The sequence below is a fragment of the Pecten maximus genome, chromosome 2 (assembly GCF_902652985.1).
Source record: "Pecten maximus chromosome 2, xPecMax1.1, whole genome shotgun sequence".
In the NCBI taxonomy this organism is placed as follows: domain Eukaryota; kingdom Metazoa; phylum Mollusca; class Bivalvia; order Pectinida; family Pectinidae; genus Pecten; species Pecten maximus.
Window position 1 is genome coordinate 29416740 of NC_047016.1, and position 21950 is coordinate 29438689.

The 21950-nt window shown below is 32.0% G+C and overlaps 1 protein-coding gene across 3 annotated transcripts in view; it reads right to left on the reverse strand.

The window, feature by feature from the left end:
* LOC117321756 (homeobox protein Hox-B4-like) overlaps positions 1 to 20386 on the reverse strand; it is a 42088-nt gene extending 21702 nt beyond the window's left edge. Inside the window, exons 1-3 of one of the 3 annotated variants that reach the window (XM_033876271.1) lie at positions 20282 to 20386; positions 10209 to 10340; positions 8830 to 9517 (exon numbers count right to left, since the gene is read on the reverse strand). In XM_033876271.1, coding sequence (XP_033732162.1) covers positions 8830 to 9391 — 562 coding nt within the window. In that variant the 5' untranslated portion in view covers positions 9392 to 9517; positions 10209 to 10340; positions 20282 to 20386. Of the gene's footprint in view, positions 1 to 8829; positions 9518 to 9673; positions 9762 to 10208; positions 10341 to 20281 lie in introns of those variants that run through there. The other 2 variants (XM_033876273.1, XM_033876272.1) reach the window with 2 other exon arrangements.
* Between the last annotated feature and the right edge of the window lie 1564 nt (positions 20387 to 21950).

Below are 21950 nucleotides of genomic sequence, written 5' to 3' on the forward strand. Positions count from 1 at the left end.
ACTGACTACTTCTTCGTAAACTACAATAATTTATAGGGCACATATTTCAACATCATTCTAATTGAGAATACCTCTCATCTTTGCGTTAAAGATAAAAGATGCTACATTTTCGCAATGTATACTTAAAAATATACGTACCTCGCTACTTCAGCTAGTGGTTTAAATGTGTTAATTACGACAATAAAGCATTTTCTCACATTTTACTATAATGTTTATCCTGGTAGCGACTGCAGACATCAACGGATCGGCTCTTCAGGAGGTTGATGTAATCGTGTTTTATGAAGTGGATGTTTTATGTTGACGTTTTCCGTTAAGGGTAGATTTAGGTCCTCATAAACAGTATTATAATGAGATTTGCAATATATGACAACCGAAAATATGATGGATTTCTATTAAAATACAGTTACAGATAAAACTTATTCTACATTGACATTGTATCAATTTCACTTGAGTTTGGATTCATGGCACAATAACAAAAATGATATCAATGAGTTTCGTATTTTATTAGATATGATACTATTGTGTAATCATAAGCAAATATAGAAAAAAAAAAAAATTCTGATACAAAAAAACGTATGGAATGTGAATGGGTATACTATACCAAGTAGTAATAAAACGTTTGTACTTTAAATCTGTATAGAAATCTCACTAAATGTCTTGTCAGTTGCATCGATTCACTACTATTGCTGTTTCTAGAGGCGATAGCCAGCGTGATATCAATGACTTATAATACGAATGTATCTCTTTGATATACCATAAACGATACAACCCATATTCACACTGAGATCGACCCTTTAGGTAAGGTACAGGGTTTTAAGTTAAATTTATACACCATTTCATTTCTATGGATATAGCTAGGTAGATGTTAGCGTATGCCTTTGTTTCGGTTTACCGATCGTATTGTCGATAACATAATTTTCGAATACAAGTATGTATGGATGTGCATGTCTTGCATTGTTTCACCGGGTATGGTTTGGGGACTATTGTCAGCAATCATTTATCGTGTATCACCTATTATATGAGACATCCCCTGTTTGCCTGGTTACTTGGCTTACAAAAGAATCATGATAATTTTTTTTATAATTAGAAATTTTGGTTATAAGGTGATAGATATAGCTTCAAATTATGAATAATTGATACCAATTCTTCTAGTTTTGAATCAGCCGCTTCTTAGGCATTGTATGTTTTTCCTGTTCCACAGAAGTATTTTCTACCATTGTCAACCGTTGATATGAATCTCAAGATCGAATATTCTATCATGCTTAAAAATCTCGATTTGCAATGCTATCATAGCATGAACCAAAAATAAGAATAGTGATTTTGATTGCATCACTACTAGCACTACTTCCGTCCTACATGAACATAGAGTAGTCAGAAAATAGACGGAATATGATATACACGTTTATAGCTAGGTAATGATTTTTTTATTCCACGAAGTCTATGTTACAACATAGTAAGCAAAGCGACAAGGTTTTGATGAAAACGATACCCGCTTCCTTGCGAGTATTAAGAGCTATTATACAGCCGATTCACAGAACATAAACCTCTCAACAGGCCGAACCTACCCTGCCCATTACAAAAACCACGTTTCCACATGACTGAATAGATTTCGTGTCAATTTCAAAAACATTTCACGCAGCAGATGATTTTAAAGGGATATTCAGTTATTTGGTTTCTATGCCCTTCCGTTTTGATACACGATTGAGATTGGGTACGAGTCGAGATAAACGTAAATGTACAATAGAACGCCTAGCCGCTTTCACCGATAACATACATGCTTGGTCTTACATTTTTTTTAAATATGAAAACTCTGCTAGACAGGAAAATGTATCATTAACCATGGAAAATTGAACATTCGCTTTAATGTGTAGCTGTGACATTTTGGTCGCTTTCCATTTGACTTGTGTGTGATTTCTATGTAAAGGTGTATACGGTGAAGATGTTTGATAAACTAATCTAAAGTATTAGAGTGGACTGGAAAGTAAGATCGATCATAATTATGCAATTCCTTTGAAGATTCAATTCAAGTAAAGATTTACTCTGCCCTGAAATATATATCGATATTACGAACTTTGATCTCTAGTATGAAACGGCCTCAGGGGGAACGATAAGAGTGTTGGATTCCACCTGATGTTGAAAAGGATACAATACAATTCAAAATTCTGAATAGTTGTCTTGATATCACAATAAAGTATACCGATACATGGAACTATCATACACAATCAGATTCCGTTGCATTATCTTTGAGAACCTGCCAATCAGAACAGTAACATACCAATTCTATCTATACCGTAAATATTTCTATTACATTAGATGATGATCTTGTTGGTGTTGTTAAATTGAATTCGTTTTGTTTGCATAACCTCGTTATAATTACCGGTTTGTTCAAAAAAATGTCTAATATATATGTCACTATATAGAAGAAAATTACTAGTGACAATGCAGAGTGACTTTTCAACATTTCATTTGACAAACATTGCTTTTAGTTAATAATATATATACTTCATTGAAAAAGCAATTGATTCCAATGGGCGTATATAGCTCAGGACTGTAACAACTTGCCTACTACATATTATATTACCTTGTTTTTGTATATGTTATGACTCATTTTTCCTTTACTTCTTTTTTTAATTTTGATTATGTTAGGAACGTAAATTTTTACCTTATAAATCAAGTTTGTTACGCGACTAGTAACCGCAAATTAAATAAGGTGATTTTATTGTTATATGGTAAGAATGTTTGGCAAACATTTGGAGATATTTATAAATCATATTTACATTTTCCATTAAAACATTTAGGCGTGTTTGTAAAAAAATCAAGTAGAATTTGTGAAGTATTGATGTGTATATTTTGTTACTTTAATGTAGTGTAAACATTGATAGTTCCATTAGGATATCACTAGTGCCATTCTTAACACGATTTGGTTTCATAGGCTCGTCAGTAAATCAATCGACTATTCTTTGTTTTATCGAGTTCTTCACGATTGTTCAGATTGGCAGATCACCTTCGTGTAATAAAGACCACGTGCAGTGTATTAACTTAGATCAGTTTACACTCCTCATTTATTTCGAATCCAGGACGATATTTATGACTACGTTTTAGTTCTAAAGGTTCATTTTAATCGATATTTACACCAAACTACTCATCGCAAGCATGCTGCCAATCTCTAGGTATGAGAAATAGCACAACTCGTATCTCATGATCTGGATTATTGAAGCAAATGTGGTATTGATGTTTATATAATCCAGTTTTTTCGAAGGTTGTTTAGGAATATAAAAGAAACACATAAAAAACCATCAAATTGCATCAATAGGCTCAGAGGGAAATTTATATTCTCAAAATGTTCAGCTAATTTAGGTCAAATACAATAAAACGTAATGAAGGTATACTCCAGGGGACATCATTCTAATTACCTTCTAGCATGACTCTATTGTCAGTGACCCACAGATATCCACACTCTGATGACGGAAGCAACACACATTAGCACGTAGTTATACTGGATAGGGAGCATCGAGCACGAACAGGGAGAACGAGCACACAACCATTGATACATACTCATTTTCATAGAACAATGTATTGGCATCTATTGTCTTTCAAATCTTTCGAGAAGATAACATATTGATCCATTCTTAATTCCTTTTGGATTCTTAACTATTTTACTTGGTTTTTTTTATAAAACAATATTTTATAAAGTTATCGGTAACATTGTTGAGTATTCATTAACCTATTTTCGCATATATATAAACAAACAAGAAGCTCAAAATTAATAGAATAAGAAATAAATGTTCTGACAGTTTACACTCCAACGTAATTGGATTAACGGACTAATACTTCTGATATCAAATTATCTATTATCCAGCTGTTTAAATATGAATATTTAGAATGTAGTGTTAAGTTTTCTACTTGAGAATACTCTACATCGCTGGATTATCTACATTGAATACATATCTAACATAAACGTGTTTAATTGTCCAAGTTGTCAGAAAAGAAAACTATCATAATATTATAAGGGGTAGATAACACCAACCTAAATTAATGGTAGCAGTGTATGTATGTAGTCATGTTCTTTTAATGAAAGATTTTCAATTCGAAAACATATTCTTTAAATGCATGCTTAAGATATATACCTTTCAAAATATGGTTACAATGTATTGCAACGTAAATGCAATTTTAAATTCACTTATAACTTGTATGTATGTGTCTGATTAAGAAACCTCAGGGTTGTAACCAAGACCTGTCCCTGCTACAAAACAATGTAAAAAGTAAGGATAGTGTCTCAAAAAGCAATATATATCGCCATCTGTGATCTGGTGTAAAACCTTTAATCATTTATCGTTGTATGACATTACTTTTTGTCCTAGGTTCATAATAACCCCTGTTATCATTTTAAACTTAGGAATAGGAATGATGTTTGGCATCAATCTACTGTTAACTATCTAATTAGTGAACAGATTTTGATGATTTTTTGCTTTTGATTTATTGCTTCTTTATATAACATTCACTCTTTTTTATGTATTCATTATACTAATTTTGACATACAAATATTGGGCTCTCGGTTTTAGTTACGAAAACTTTTTTGTCAAAAACAATAAATCATACTTATTTTTACTGGTTGTAAAGCCTTTTTTCAAACTTAATCAGAAGCATTATTGAAAAACGAGAAAAGCAAACCACCATATATCAATAACACTATATGTTTTTAAATATCAAAAAAATCAACTCAAGCCATGGTCGAGCATCAATATATTTCCGATCAATATATCATTGCACACACTAAGATATATTTACATGAACACAATTCCCATATTTCACACTTTTTCAATGTTAAAAAAATACAGATAATAAATGGTTAATATTTAGTGTTGATATTGTTTAAAAAATACATAAATTGGAAAATAGGGGGACGGATATCTAATTATAAGTCCACTTGATAAGTGGTCATGTTATTGGTATAGATGTAATGGGAAGCTGGGAAGAATAAAAAAAACATGGTATGCTCCATCTCCTACACTAGGGACACAGTGATGAGACACTTAATATAATTAGAGAACGCCTTACAGTACCGTTGCCATGGAAACGCTTTGCTAAATAAACTTAGATCGATTTGGTAGAGAATCCGTTAATTAGCAATATTTTACACACTTTCTTAAAAACAGAATTAATTCGTGCAATTGGGATATTTCAGCTAGGGAAATAAGTGACTGATGGCCATAGTGATTTTATATCAGTTTGTTTCGAATCCCTGAAGAAAACAAATATAGAAAAATCTATATGGTTCGCCAATATATGATAACATCTTGACGTTATTTTACGTAATATGGCCAAATTGTGATAAACCGATGAAATATATTTTTTTTAGAAGTATTTAAATCTAACCTAAAACCTTAACCTGATTATTGTTATCATACAGTTCGAATAATTATATATCATAAAAATATGTATGTCACATGGTAACATATTAATACTTTGAAAAAGTTTGTGCTGTTTTAGATATAGCTTCGTAAACCAATGCCATATAAAGAAAATAATGTGTTGTAAATGTTTTATACTTCCGTTTGCTTGTAGAATTTTAAGTGACAAAATAATATCCAGATATGATATTATTACTTTACGATAAGAGAATGAGCGTCGTTTTACGTGAAGAATTGATATAGGTAAGCATTAATGAATTACTATTCATATCAATGTATTCGTTCGTCTACCTTGTTATGTGTACCGCAATCACGATAGAGTATCGATATTATCAACAACAACAACAACAACAATAAAAACACAATGAAATGGAGATAAATTTTCCAGTAACCACGATTTATATCAAAACATAAAAACTTCCAACCAAAATAACACATATAAGGGCCAACATGATGCGTACACGTTAATATCATTATTCATTAATTCGATGTTTGAATATCACAGATTAAAGCATATATATATTAAAACAAATATTTTTGTCGGAATAATAAATATGTTTGTAGATATTTTCAGGGTGCCTCCCGGTTTATAAAAAATGTGTATATGGTAATGTCAATTTTTTTCGGGAGAACGCGTTTGTGGTCAGTTGTGCTGGCAGTGTTCATGAATTAGTTCTAGACGTTTAGCGCCACTAGGTTTATTATACTGTGGCGTGTGGCTTTTATTTACGACCTATTTTGTTTCTTAACGGACCCTAGACTTGACTGGAAGTAGCAGTATTTTAACGCTATTTATAAAGCAATTTCCTGCCAAAAACTGATTTTCTTACCTTTACGACACGGCATAAAGTTAATATGAAGTTTCCTCTTTCTAATTTAGAAATTTGAGAATATTTTATAAAAAAAAGAATGACTATTTATTTCAATTACAGCTAATCAGCAAAAAAATTAAATTAAATCAAATAATAGACAAAAATACGCAACGATTGTTTTATATTCTTATTTAGACAAGAAATATCCATATTATTATGGAAATATGTATGGAAAATATTCCTATATAATTGACCCGAATAAAATAAACTGGCTGCTTTGGTATATTATATTAAAATATTAATGGTAAAAAAAGGAAATTATCTGCTATAGTATCTTATCGCTCTAAATCGAACATTTATGAATGCTGTGTAAGACACTTTTTAATCCAAATTAATTATTCTCTTTGAGTTTTAAAAAGTCTTTTAGGAGTCAAACCTGGGAAATCATTTTAAATATAGCAGGTAGTAGGATGAAATAGTGCATTTATTTGAGATCAAACAATGTATTCCTGTATGTGTTTACGTCAGAAGAGACATATTTATCGCCTCATGCACATTTTACCCGTTAATTGGATTGGAAATATATAAACTATACAATGCATATGAAACATGATTTATTCAGATGAAATTCTTTCAATATTATTTCCCTTTTGTGTAGTTGGTTTGTTGAAGTGAACGTCCATTTCAACATAAATGTATCATATTTTAAAGTTAAAAAAAATGTTTCCCGGGTGAAAAATGTGAAAAACTACTAAAACAAAGAGTTTCTGTATCTCTTCAGGAAATAATTAGGTATAATATATTATGTTATTTGTTTAAAGTTCGATTTTAACTGATATGTTAAAATGATTTGCAGAAAAAAAAAGAGAGAAAAAAAAAGATAGTAAAACACATCTTAACATTTTAGAACTCAATATATTTATAGTTGATAGACATGTTATGATAGATTATTCATTACTTCAGTAATTGTATGAGTGGAATAAAAATGCAGTTATGTTTGGTTTATGCCATAGGAATTGACTAAAATGGAATTACACGCTTCAAACTAAAAGCCTGTTCGTGATTTGTATGATACTTCCTTTGATTAGATTTTAAATTAGTTTCTAGTGGTAAGCATGTCACTACACTACTACATACACAAACACCCACTTGTGTGTTTGGTGATGTATGAACTACAGGCCTTACCTCAGTTGTGTGTATATACATGTGCAATCTCAAATAGTACAGTATGTATATACTATCAGCGTTTGATATCCTGTTATTCTATCAAACATAACATTGACTGAACGCATTAAATAGTTTGTAATGAATATTCATTATTAACCAATTATTGTAATATCTCATGTATCTAAATATAGATATTCTGGACCAATATTGTTGGATATGTTTTATGTAAACAATATCAGTTGATTTTTAAAATCAGAATGGATAGCTGTTAATTTTGCAATCATTTCTATTTACCTGTTAGATGAGATGTATATAAAATTTAATTGTACCTATGACAGACAGGAAAACAACCAGGTACATTTATGGACAGGTGTATTTTTCACCTGAGTTACCAGTGGTGTTAACTGACCACAGTATGACATCTATAAATGCCTACATTAATTTCACACTAACGTGGATATGTCTAGACTAACACTGTAGTCGTGAAACAAACATATGTTTAATGCATATTAAATTATATTAGCTGTAAGAGCTGAATACTGTTATTAATTGCTATCTATTTCGACACGTTGAATAAACACGTAAATGTTACTATATTTTATATTTTTTAGCAGAAATATGTCATATATATTTCAAGAATGAAACATATATTTATTGTGTTTCATTAATGTGTTCAAATGTTGTTTTAGTATCACAGCAGACCATTGCAACCGCATGGTCCATTGTTTACATTTGTTGGACAAAATGGCTTCCGCTCGTAAATCATGGTTTGTCCTTTTGTGTTGATTAGTGTTAAACCACCGTAATCCTAGAAACCATATATTGGTTAGTATATGTATCTTGCTTGACTCTACTTTCCATAGTTTACACATATCAAGTCATTTCAAGAATATATATAGTTTGTAATTTATATCATAAATTATTGAAAAGCGGTATTTTTGTTTTGAATGAATAACGACAAATATGGCTGGGTGTGACCTCATTCAATGTGTATACAACTTCACCAGTACTTAGCCCAGTTTTGAATTTAATCTACGGGTAATGTCCCATTACAGAGATATTGCAATCCCATAAAATTCTTCAATGTTTAAAATGGAAACATTAAAATTTGCATATCCTCTTTTCGCGACAACCTCACATAATCGGATTTACTGTGGATTTTTGCCATTTCCTATCATTCTGCACAGGGCAATGATCTATGTCATTGCTCATTACTCGATAATGAAATCAAATATTAAATTATATCACGGAATTATAAATGAATGAACGTTTATGATTTATTTTCAATGAAAATTTAATTTATTTTTTATTATTATACGGTATCATTTATATATTATACACAAGATATTCTCTTTATAAGATATCAATTTGGAATGAATATCTCCTCATAAAACTATGTCTTGTATTGGCAAATACAGACAGGTAATCGAAGTACCTACCTTGAGAATACTGCATCCTCCTCATCCACGGGTAAATGTGTGGGGGTGTGTACTGATCCGTTGGTCGAGGAGATTGAGGTGCCTGGTTTGTAGCGGATTGTGGCGAGACCTGGGATTGCTGCTGGTCCGGGGGTGTGGGTGGGGGTTGGTGTGAGGGTGGGGTGGTTCTGTTCCTCTCCACCCCACCACTCAATTGCCCATTCGGATAATATGAACCACTACTATTTGAATTTGTCCGTATATTACAAGATGACCTTTCACTAGATGGGATATGATGGACGTTTTGAGAATTACTATTTCCGACATGGAGGTTGTGAGGGGAAGAACAAGGACTGGTATGAGGCAAATGGCTCAACCTGGGAGCTCCGTAATAGTCGCCATTTTGGTCTTCAATCCGTTCCTCTTTAGACGGATAAGGGTACCTTCCACCCGGGAAACCCGGATACAGCGTACCGGAATGCTGATAATTTCCATTTCTATGAAAACTGGCTTCAGAACAGCTGTCTAGTCCAACAGTTTGTCCATAGCACGTGGATAAAGAATTAACGAAGTATGAACTCATCGGTACCGTAGTAATTTCGGATCGTAAAACTGTCCCGTACCGTCAGGGTTGGACGCGTGCAGAATGAATTATGTTGATGTTGTTGAAGTACGTAGGGAGCGTTGTAACATAGAGAATCACTCGCCACTGAAAAGAAGCCATGATAACCACGTGATTAAAATAGCCAATCATAGCCTCGCTTTCATTGCAGAGGGTAAAAGTCAGACCAAAATAGATTTGAATATTTACACTTCTACAAAAGATTAGAGAGTAATATAAATATGATGTTTACAAAATACTTACAGAGAAACCAACTTACATGTGCATGGACTATGTGACGTCCTTGTCCGATCTGTTTCATTGTTAAATCTACACTGACACGCTGTCGCACTGGTATACATACAAGTTCGTCCAGCATTGAGCCTGCCCATCGATCAAATAAACCCACGTGGGTTATTGTATCGCAGGACACACTTCAGCGCATATGAAATATTACACACTATACACCCTATGTTTAAACAGCAAATCAACTTTGCTCTGCTAGCAGACAAAAAACTTCTAGTTATACTTATGTTAATAACGCGATTTCTCTATAACTGATATATGTGATAAAAAAGTGATTCTTTATACAATACCGACTACTAGCCTGTCGACGGACTAATGTGTTTTGAACTGTACCTCCGAACGACCGAGAGTCATTAGTAAACCACCATTAACCTAGAACGCGCCAACACATTATTTTGATTTTCATCTGCTAGTACTGTGTCCAGATATATATATAAATATGTGTGTAAAATAACGCTCTTATGATGAATGGATTTTAGGGCATTATACTTACGGTGTACACGTAGAACTAGCCCTGTAGTTGAGACTGTGGTCAGAAGAATACATAAATATTTAATGTAGCATTTTCTTCCAACAACCTGAAATGTTTCTCCGGTCTGTCTCTATTTACGAAGGAATGTCTCACCTGAAAGAAACAAAAATGGATATATAATATCTCTTACTGTTCCCCACATATCTTGGTACAAAAGTGATAGCAGTTGACGATGATCTGAAAATTAATATACACGCTGTAATATTTTTGTAATATTTTATGTTCAATCAAAGGGAATATATGTAATTTTGTTTATTTTTCTAGTATCTATCTTCAGAGACATAAATTCAGTATAAGCATATTTTGTTTGTCTTAAGCGCATCTGTTTTATTTGATGATGCATAGACAGTGTATACAAATAAACTGTGTAAATATTAATAAAACGGAGATAAATTTCAGGATATAAGACAAGCTAATTATAGACATAATGTAAAGTCAGCACAACAAAATAATAAATTAAATATATTTTTGTTCTCGTTTAAATTGATCTAATTGCATAGATATGTGTCATATTAAAAAAGATAAAACTGAACACTGATTAACCTAGTTCGAGTATAAACATAATGATGATATAAAAACCCCTTTCAAATATTATGCTTTCATTGCTAAGAATGAAATGCATTTAATTTTCATAGTTTTGTATCAGTTTCTCTGCCAGTTGAAATAATAATAGCAATAGTAAATTATCATTTTATTACCCGTGGAAAACAATGTGGGAACAATACGTAACTGTTTTATTTTATATTTTCGCGTTCTTCAGGGTTAAATGTCGATTGCACTTTAGTTGTTGTGACTTGATCACGAAGAGGAAAATGATTAGTAAGATGGTACATACATAATCAACACATTTATCATCAAATGCAAGTGCAATTCTTATCCATCACTAAGTCACTAATTTATTCATATTCGAATTACTGGAATTTGCGCTAGTGAGAATAATATTGATTGAATCGAACTTAAATACAAAAAATAAATACACAACCTGAAGTTAGTTTTTCGAGATAATGTATGCGTGTTCCACCGGAAAGTGTTGGGAGATAACGAAATAAAACAATGCTAGGGGGAGGAGAGAGTTTGTGTTAAACTACTGGTGATAAGACAGCTCAACTTAACTGTCTGAATAAATCTTGGACGTGGTGTCGTAAATCGTAAACTCTTTATATCTATGTTATAGTAGATTTATTTCTATATCATACTAATATATTGGCACGTGTTTGTGTTATTTACGATACCATAACAAACAGTCAGAGAATCTTGTTAGAAAGGAAGGCTAATTAACTAACATAAATAAAAAGAAACCCACATGGACATATCTGTCCCTGGTGTGATGTATCGTGAGCAGGACTGAATAAATAAACGGACACAAGACTAAGACGACAGTTTATGATTTATTCCCGTTTTGGCGTCTAGCTAAAGCCATTTGACAGCTATGTATATGATTATTTTTCCTGTGATTCATTGGATGATTTCTATCTTGAATAATCGAATATACAATGAGCAATAAAGGTTTTATCTAAAATAATACAACAACCATTTTCTCATATTTCACGTTTGTCATTGGTTCTCTTATGCGAACTTCAAACATTCATGTTTTCCATTTAAAATTTTATTTTACTTTATGTTCTAATGTTTAATATATTCACTGAACATAGGTATCAATACCTAGTGTTAGCCTTTTTAAAGAAGTCTTTCCCATTTTGTGGATGTGCAACTTGTGTTAAATAACTCACCAGTTATTTATACTCCATGCATAGCTATGCAGTTTATCTAACGAACGCTTTTCATTGGATAAAAAAGAATGGATAAAAAATGACAACAACATGTGGTAAAATGAAGAAGCGTAAACAAATTGTTTTCACTCCGGTAAGCCAAGGTTCGATATATTCTTATTAAGGGTAATTTCTTTCCTACTGGGAACCGCGTGGACGATTAATTAATGCACTACTTTGGTATTAAAAATGCATGGATTACAGTAACACATACCGAGCATATACACGACTCGTAGACAGTTGATGGGGCATTTTACGGGGGATAGTGGATATAGACGTTACATTCACTTGAAAACTGACATAGCATTCATCAATACACATGACTACATTGCATTTATCATTTCACTTTAATACATTTCTCACCAGCATTGCTATTTTGCTATGCGCAATACCGCATTAATCGGTTAGATAAACATATAATATAAAAAAAACATATACATATTTGTTTTCGAGAGTTGATTATTGTGAAAGTTAATCAGCTATAGTAAATAGTATACAACTACCTAACATCTCAATACAAGATGACAATGTAAAATGTTTGATACGCTTTTTTGTTTTTTGTTTTACAGGCAGGCTATTTGTTATTATGATAATAAGACGACATAATGAATGATAAATTCGTATTATTTATTTATCTATTTTTAATTCTTTTACAACTGCATCGTAGATATCCATCCTGCTTTCCGTGACGTTTTTTTTAATAATCCTTCTATGTTTTTGTTTTTTTTTACATACAAAAGTTTCGTTGATTCATTTATTACTATCTGTAAGCCTGTGTCGTTTTTTTGTTTTTTGTTTGTTTGTTTGTTTGTTTGTTTGTTTTGTTTTTAATTTCTTTTCAAGTGAAAATCAAATTAAATACTGCGATGTGAGATTACTTTTTATTTTATTCTTTTCAATCTAGTATATTTGTTAACATTTTAGTAACATCTGTTCTTTGATAATTCATATTTTACCATTTCAAAAATAAACACCAGTTGGTGTTGACATTTAAATGTATGTGTATAAAATAATGACACTTAAAAATCAATTAAATTATCACAAATAAAACCGTTGTAAGCATTTCAAATAAACTGAAAATGACTGCTTGAAATTAATAGACTGAAATCCACGAGTAGAATATATCAGATAATGAATTTGTCATTCTTAGTTAACCGATTACTTATTCACCATGAAAATAACAATAGGGTAAATCATCCATATACAACGTACTCATTCACACTGATTTTGACCTCAGTTTTAAATAGTACACCGAAATATCAGTATTAACATTATCATTAATTATCATTTATAATTATATAATTCTAACAACCATATGCCTATTTATACAAGTATATACAATGCAATAACGTGATATGATAACAACATATAAACTGGAATTATCAAATGGATTGTTTATTGCAACTTTAAGTTCAAGAATGGAAAAACGGTCGTTATCAACTGAAAACGTTTGTAATTTATGTTTCATTATACTATATCCGCTTGGTCAAATTTAGTCGATTTTGTATGAGATCAGTACTGTTGTAAATATTTTGTTTAATGCTTAATATGAAGAAAAATATTGCAATTTGAAACAATAAAAAAAAATTAAAATAAATAAAATAAATAAACATTATGGTCGGTATATGTCTGCATATGAATAAAACATTACGTTGCTGGTGGGCGATTGGGAAATTACCGGTACTGTAATCATACATGTCAGCATATTAATCGAGAACATTCAATGGTATCATAAGGGTTCACAGGGGCAGAAGAGGACAAGGCATACAGACCTGGAAATAGAAATCAATTAACCAATTGTATCCAATAGATTTACGAGGTGTGATTTTATCCGGGTTAACAATATCTCAAGCGGTGATGACCCAAACATTTCAAAATATATCGCGTACGTGTACGTCCTGTTTGGCAGTTTAAACATACTGTCGTTTAGTTAGTTTCGGTCACGAAAAGTACGCACGCTACATATAGCGTCTTTGTCCCTTGAACCGTCGTTGTTTTTCTTATTTACTTATCATTATGAACAAGTCAAAAGAAATTATTGTTATCCAGTATGTTATACACAAAAATGTGTGTTCATTTACGTTAAACATTCTGCTGCCACGCAAACATATATCAATTTAATTGATGTTTACTTTAGTAATATTTTCTGTCTTTTTTAACGGACGCTATCGAGCATAGGATCTCCCTTGATAAAATCATGATTGAAAAAGAATATTCTACTCAAGAAGGCATCAAGAATTATTCATTTATAGTATCAATATAATGCATGAATATAAATCTAAACACACATGATGGCCAAATGTAATCATGATATAATGACTTGAAATGCTACAATTTTAGAGCCGCAGATGGTGTTTGGCAAATATTTCTTACTTGCTTTACTTACTAAACCATCATTTTGATTCTTGCAATCTCTTATTAGCAGACTACTGTTCTCTTTCTGTTCTCGTCCTGGGTATAAACACATACTCGTTTTACATAATGGTCATGTTAGATTTTATATGGAAAGTTAAAAGAATGTCGTGGTTTTCTTTGTTGTAAATATGGTGCCCAATCCCATGTCAATGTCAACGTGTCACGAGCCTGTCGCCTCCAATATCAAAATACCTTCTCACCTCAGTACAGTTCATTTCTTACACACATACACACACCTTGAAATAGACACACGTGGTCACCACTTAAAACCTTGCAGACGCTGTAAAACCACACGCTTACCTGCTTCATGTTGTCAATGACACAATATATTTTCATTCGTTATTTATAATATTCATATAATTGTTTACCAATGAAACAGTAAGTTAATTGCTGTACAATACACATACTTTTTCAAGGCAGTATGCATAATGTTATATCAGTATTATGTATTTCTGTTTCACTTTAATCTACAGAAAGGCTGTTTTATCCATTTTGCTGAGAAAGAAAAGTTGATTTACACTTTATATTGACGTGCAATTTCATTCACGAAAAATTTGTAAAAGATTAAGGTTTAGTGGATATTAATGTCGCAATATCTTATACTTCAAAGAGATGTTGGAGATGTTTCAAATAAGACAGAAAAATGTTAAAATATCTTATAAAAGATGGTAAATATCTGGTAAGCCAGAGAAATATTCAATACTATAAAAGCCAGATATAGTTAAATGTCAAATAATTTAGAAGACATGTTAAGTGTAAACAAATTACTTATCAGAAACATATCCATATTGATTTAAATCATTAACTACTTCGTATCATAATGAATACGAAAAATAAGAACACCCATTGCACTAATGCATGCTCTCCAACTACTAGTAAAATTATCTAAATAATGTTATTTGGATTTCCCACACATAGCCAAAATGCATTGCGCTTGATTAGATCGCACTAGCGGATGGTGACTTTCCAACAGTAGATATGTGCATCTAAATTGGGGTTGATGATACCTTTGGGGATGGCGCTACCTCCTTTGCAGGGTCATTTTATACATTTGTCCACCATGAAGGATTATCAAGCTCAACATTCACGTTGATTTGGAAACATATTACAGAAACATATGATGGAAGAAATATATGCTTATATAGGACCTAACCATCATTTTGTACGCGTCTTTCCAAATTTGATTTTGTGGCCAGTTTGACATATACAATAGAAAGGAAAAAGCAATTTTTCACAAGGTTCGAGAAAAAAATTTTAGTTATTGGACCGGCGAAGCTTATGATTAAATCATGAAAGACCATCAAACCATCGACAGACGTGTAAAACAGAGCAGTGAAAATCTTATGGAAGACACGTATAGACAAGAACCACAGACTTTAATAAATGGCAGATACGAGATACGACGCTAGTGTTTTCGCTGTGTCTGATGTTAGTTGAAAAATGACGCATAATAATACGGTTTTTTCTTTATTATACTCTGGCTAGCTGCAGATGAATCTTTCGTGGTAGAAAATAATTACTTCTCTACGTCGGCTGACCTTTCCACAGATTCGGTTATCCGCCTATACTGGACAATATCGCACAGAACTACATGTCGTGAAAATTAACTGCTTCTTTCCTTCCAATTTTTGTCTGAGTGATTCATGTGTTTTCTGGAAATAGTAATTTGTTTTCCTGCTCCTTTCTTTCACCCTTTGCCTGGAGGCCCGCGCTAGGCTTCTGGACTAGCTACAATCCGCTACAATCCGTGCTAGGACACCCTCTTCATCATTTCAGAACTAACATTCTTCATCCACGAAAATCCGCGTAGAAAATTCCATGAATTTTGTTTCTTGAGATAGAAAGAGCTTCCACTTCTTCAAGATGGAAAATGGCATATGTTTGAGCGTATCTGTGCTTTGTGATTAATCCATAGATTGGAATATCAAATACATCAACATTTACAATATCAACACTTTATTTTTCAAAAAAAGATATGTAAATTGATAATGATATTATAATGTACACAAAACATTTCATCTTCAAACAAATACTTTTTTAACTCTTTTTATAAATCAAAGCATTTGAACTATTATCAACTATTCTCAATATTGCTGGACTTTTTGACGATAGAATATTAAAGTTTTGCAAAAAAGCTTTAGGTGTTAAATAAACAAATGATTTGAGTTTCCAATATATAAACAACCGATTAACGAGATGTTAAACTTTGCTTGCAAAGGACGCGTAAGAAGAATACAGCTGTGAAAACTGGAAAGAATCAATGTTCTACAATCATTTATAGCGACGGCAGCGTGAGTGCCAATGACGGAAAACTATCATATCTGTTTGAAAGTAGCGTTAACCATCCGATAAGCGACAATAAGGAGGAGAAGAACTTAAAAGTAAGTCATATATGGGAGTATATATCGATTTTAGTGAGCCAGATCACCAGGAATGTGTCCGATGGAACTTGCTCTCAATCAAAGAACACATCTGGCATGTATTGGTATTCCCGGGGAGTCATTTCTGAATCAGACCAGGGATAGCAAGTAAACACTATACACAGTACAACTCAATAATCAGACAAGTAGTGTTTTTTTTTTTTTTTTTAGATGAGGGGTCTAACAGTTCAATACCGCAGGCAAGCCAGGAAATATACTTTTAGTAGTGTTGATGATGTTTATAGAATGGTAGCTGGTGATGGACAATGATGAACTTAAATAGTATTAAAAAAGAGTTATCAATATACATATATATATATACAAGCTTCTTCAATTTAATAGTCAATAAATGGAATTATGTCTGAATCAATTTATAATTGCTTGGAAAAATACAGTCGTGATGGCTTTTAGTTAAAGACAGTGATACAAATTCTAAGTTAAACAACGTTGATGGATTAAATTTCAATAAACATCAAATTATCAGTATATCTTTTTTTTTAAAGCCGACAATATAATGTTCTGATATTAAGAATATGTAACAAGGCTGGACGGCTAAAAGCAATATTTACTACACAGAAAACATCTTGTTTAAATGTAAAGTTGTTACGTAGTGGTAACAATTAGTAATGTCCTTTCATATCACCATTTAATAAATTGAAAAAATATCCCGCCAAGCTCCTTAATAAGTGACTATGCATTGAAGGATGTAGATATGTTTATACATGGTTCAAAGGAGCATCCCACCCACCATCATCTACATCACATTTGTGCCAACAAGTAGAGAGCATCATCACAGTTTAATGATTATGTTGTAACTTAATTTCACTGATGTGTGTTCAATGGCATTGATTTGATGCGCATGGCATTTTGGAGAAAAAATTACGTTTTGAATACTTTCAAATCTGTTAAATTCAGCAGAAGATATATGCCGTTATACATGCCCCATTTGCTCCTCCCAATTATATGGTCATAACATTAGTTTTTGAACATGTGATAAATATAGATATTTATATCTTTTGCAAGTCGCAGCTTCTTGCTTGCATAATTTGTTTCAAGTACTCATCAAGGATTTTGTCGTTCTCATTTCATTAGAATAAATTGGCAAAGTATGGTTCCATCTTTTACCGAGTTTACATTGAATTTAGGATGTTTAAGATATTTTATATGATTGGAAAAATGAGAAAAAAAAAACCCTGGTAGCCCTGGACCTGACAGGTGGTACAGGAAACGCACACCCTTCCGGAACATCTCGTTCAATATCTATATCAATATACTGCTATCTGAGGAACAGGGTACATTTTCCGTTCACTATTTGATAATGAATTTCCCGTTTTATAACAACGAAAACAATTATTATACTTAAGCAACAATAAATAACCAGTTTCAAAAATCCACAATATGTATTTCTATTTTTGTTATATCTTCCTGTAAAATATGTCATTTATACAATTATCGGTTTTTTTTTCTGAAACTGTATATAAGGTGCAGATAAGTCAGCTGCAGTGTTATAATATGTAAATTTGAAACTTAGATTCATACAAAACGTTGCAAGTGATTCCAGCCATTTTTTCCAGGAGATAGCATATGTCCCTAAAGTTTATGCTTCATTCTTAAACTTATTTGATCCATGATTTAAAATATTTATTACAAAATTATCGTAAAGTATTCAAAAACAGTTTAATGGAAGCAATTTATATGCAGACATTGCATAATTTTGTAGTGGATGTTTACTTCGGATGTTTGACAGTGCTTGAAACTTTTGATATGGGGTTATACTTTATATAGATTCAAAAATATAGCTTCATTAAAATACATGATAAACATAAAAACAGAAGCCCAAAAAGATGGTGTGGTTATTGTTATATGTATATAATATGCAGCATTGCAATCAGCTTCATTGATGTAGGAATCAACTGAAGAGTGGCCGACAAATTAATTATTTATTGTGTTTCAGCGAACCTGCTGGAAAATAATGGAGCAAAATAAATTCAGTATTTATAATGGATTTCCTTTGTATTAAGCATGGAGAGGTATTAAGCATAGGCATTCCTAGCGGCTTCCTTTTCCTTTATCACCATGAAGCAGATAACGGAGTTTGAGGATGGAAGTTTAGTATGTAAGATATATATATATAATGGTGTATCCATAATATTTAGCTTCAATTTTTATATCTAATATTATCAAACTTTTTCAGACAAAATTTGTAAAGATGATAATGGAACATAAACAATTTTGTTGACAGTTTACAGCCACCTCATTTGAAATTAACATTAGCAAAAATGCTAATAATTATTGTACAAAGTAGCGTAAGGTGTTGTTTTATCTGTCGTTGACAATTTTGTTTATGGTTATATACGTAAGTTAGTCACACTAATATGCAAAACATTGTATTTTTCTAAATCTTTATAGTGAAGGCGAAGAAGTAAACGTTTGCGAAAACGTAAATAAACAACGAAATATTTATGATGTTGCCTGACATTATAACCATAAATAGTAATATTTTCATAAACCTGTACAGGCAATCATGTACCTGTGTGGGATACATTATAGGGCCATTTATGCAAGGTAAATGATGTCCTGTATTACTCTCCTATATAACATTTCTAATTAAATGAATAACATTTTCTCTTTTTTCCCCAAAATTGCTTCCATAAATACTGCCACAATTATAGCGGGCATAATTGCAATTAGTTATGATATATTTGTTTTGTATAAACCAATCAAATTCATGGCAATATTCATTCTTGTATGTTTGACGTATACTGTTCTTAGACACATTTATTTACGTTTATGTTTACAGACGTATGACATCTTCTTTTCGATAAATTTAAACTCAGGTAATATGTAAATATTCCTAATATTTTGGGGAAATACACATATTGGTTTTATCATAGCTAGTTTATCTCAATGGCAAAATAAACATAGCATCAATAACGTAGAGACAATAACAATCGGTACATTCATTTATGTTTAACATCGTGATAATATTAGTGTTTGATTAATTAAGATTACTATACTTCTTAAATAAGCACTGGTTAATTAACACCAAAATAAAGTGTGGTGTGCCAGTTGATTACTTTTTTCTTCATTCATAAATGAATAAAGCTAGTGACTTTGCAATCAGACGGTTAGACATTACACACACTCACCCTTCTACTTAAGGTTTTTTATATGACGTTGGATTAGTCGCGGATGTCAATAGAAAAGTCGGAGAATGCAAATGGGCGAAAACACACTGATTTATGGAGGCATATAACTAAGTGTTTCGCAAAGATGAATATTCATTTTCCCAACCAATATGATACTTCACTCTCTATCGATTTAGAGTTGTGGATTATTTAAAATAGATATACAAATGTAGTATTTGTAAACGATGTTAGAGCCTAGCCTATGATGCAGTATATAAATAGTAGTGGTAACGTATACTTACTGTTTAATCTCTTCTACAGTCTCAAAAACAGCTCACACACGAGAACATTACAACATATTTCAAATCTGGTCCTGTACAGCCCGCTATCATCAATTATAGAACTCGCCCAATGTAGGCGGAGCCACGCTTTGCCGTTCTATTTGACTCCCTCGACAAATATGATTTACGACGTAAAAATCTTTTAAGATGGGTCCCAGCAAGCGACACGGACAGTTGGTTTAAATTGAAAAAGCCATTTATAGTGTATACACGGGGCTGGGCCAGCTCTCCAGACAGGATGAGATTGCGCAGAGATTTGACAGGTCGAGCTGGGCTGTTAACGAGTTTTACACAGAGCACGTGGGGAGTATCGAATGAAAACAAACCAGGAGTCGTCTACTAGACCGATACGTTGCATCATGATTGGTAGAAACGAGTTCTATAAAATCTAGTGTATATATACGCGATGTACATACAACGTTTAATAGGTAAAACGCAAGTTATTTTCAATATGTGTGTATGCGTATTTTCGTCCTTAGGTAAGATATCTTGAAACCGTGAATAGGGCCTTTAGCGAAAGATATTTACGACTGTATGTGGATATTTTTTGTTTAACAACTTACTTGTATTTAACGTATTGTTTCATTTATGTAACTCATTGATATATGTTTATATAGATTTTTTCAAAATTAAAAACCATGGTTTTCATTATACTTTTTTTCTTATCAATAATAATATCAAGTTAAAAGAGCGGCAATACTTACTTAATATATCAAATAACTTTATTAAATGTGTATCCTCTAAATTGTACAGATCTTGTATGGCATAATATAATATTTCTTCAAATAACACCCGGCTAGGAACCGCCATCTTACATCTGTGTTTATATTGAAATATAGTGTTTACAGTATAACGGACATGTGCTTTTTTCTGAAAATTAAATCATGAGTTGATAATTACTTTTAGAGGTTAAAAAAATATATAAATAAGAAATGAATAAAACCCTACTATAACTTACAAACTGAAGAAAAACTAATATTTATTTTGTCAATATCCACGATTTCTGACAATTTCAAAATTTCTGAAACTGTGTCGGACCTCTTACATGCTTCTTTGTTTTACAACTAGCATTTTGCACTACATTTATGAACGCAAATCATTGAGTGTATATTTATTTACAAAATTATCATTAGCGAGGAAACGTTCTATGATAGTGAACATAGTACAGCTTTCTTAGCCATGGGACAACTGGTCTATTTGGATCGAATTGATATATTATGGATACTGTTTTTAGGGGTATTTTTACGTAATTTATTGCTCATATTGTGCATGGCTGTTCTTTATGAAAATAATACCAAAATACATTTTAACTAATATTAGAATTGTTTCTGAAACTGGAAAATAAATATTATGGTGCAATGCTATGGGAATGTACTTTGTAACATAAAGATGGAGAATCCACTGGAATTGTAATAAAACAATTATGGTTAATTAATAGAATACTTACTACCGGGAATGACCGATCTCGGTCAGATTAACACATGCCTACCCTGGAAATGTGTGAACAAAGTATTCCTAGTCAGGGTACAGGCTTAGCTAGACTTATCCCGCGGTGGAGATGCGTATCCAGCGACACATAATATAAACAACGGATGATTCATCATTAATACCTTTTCTGCTATTTAAATGA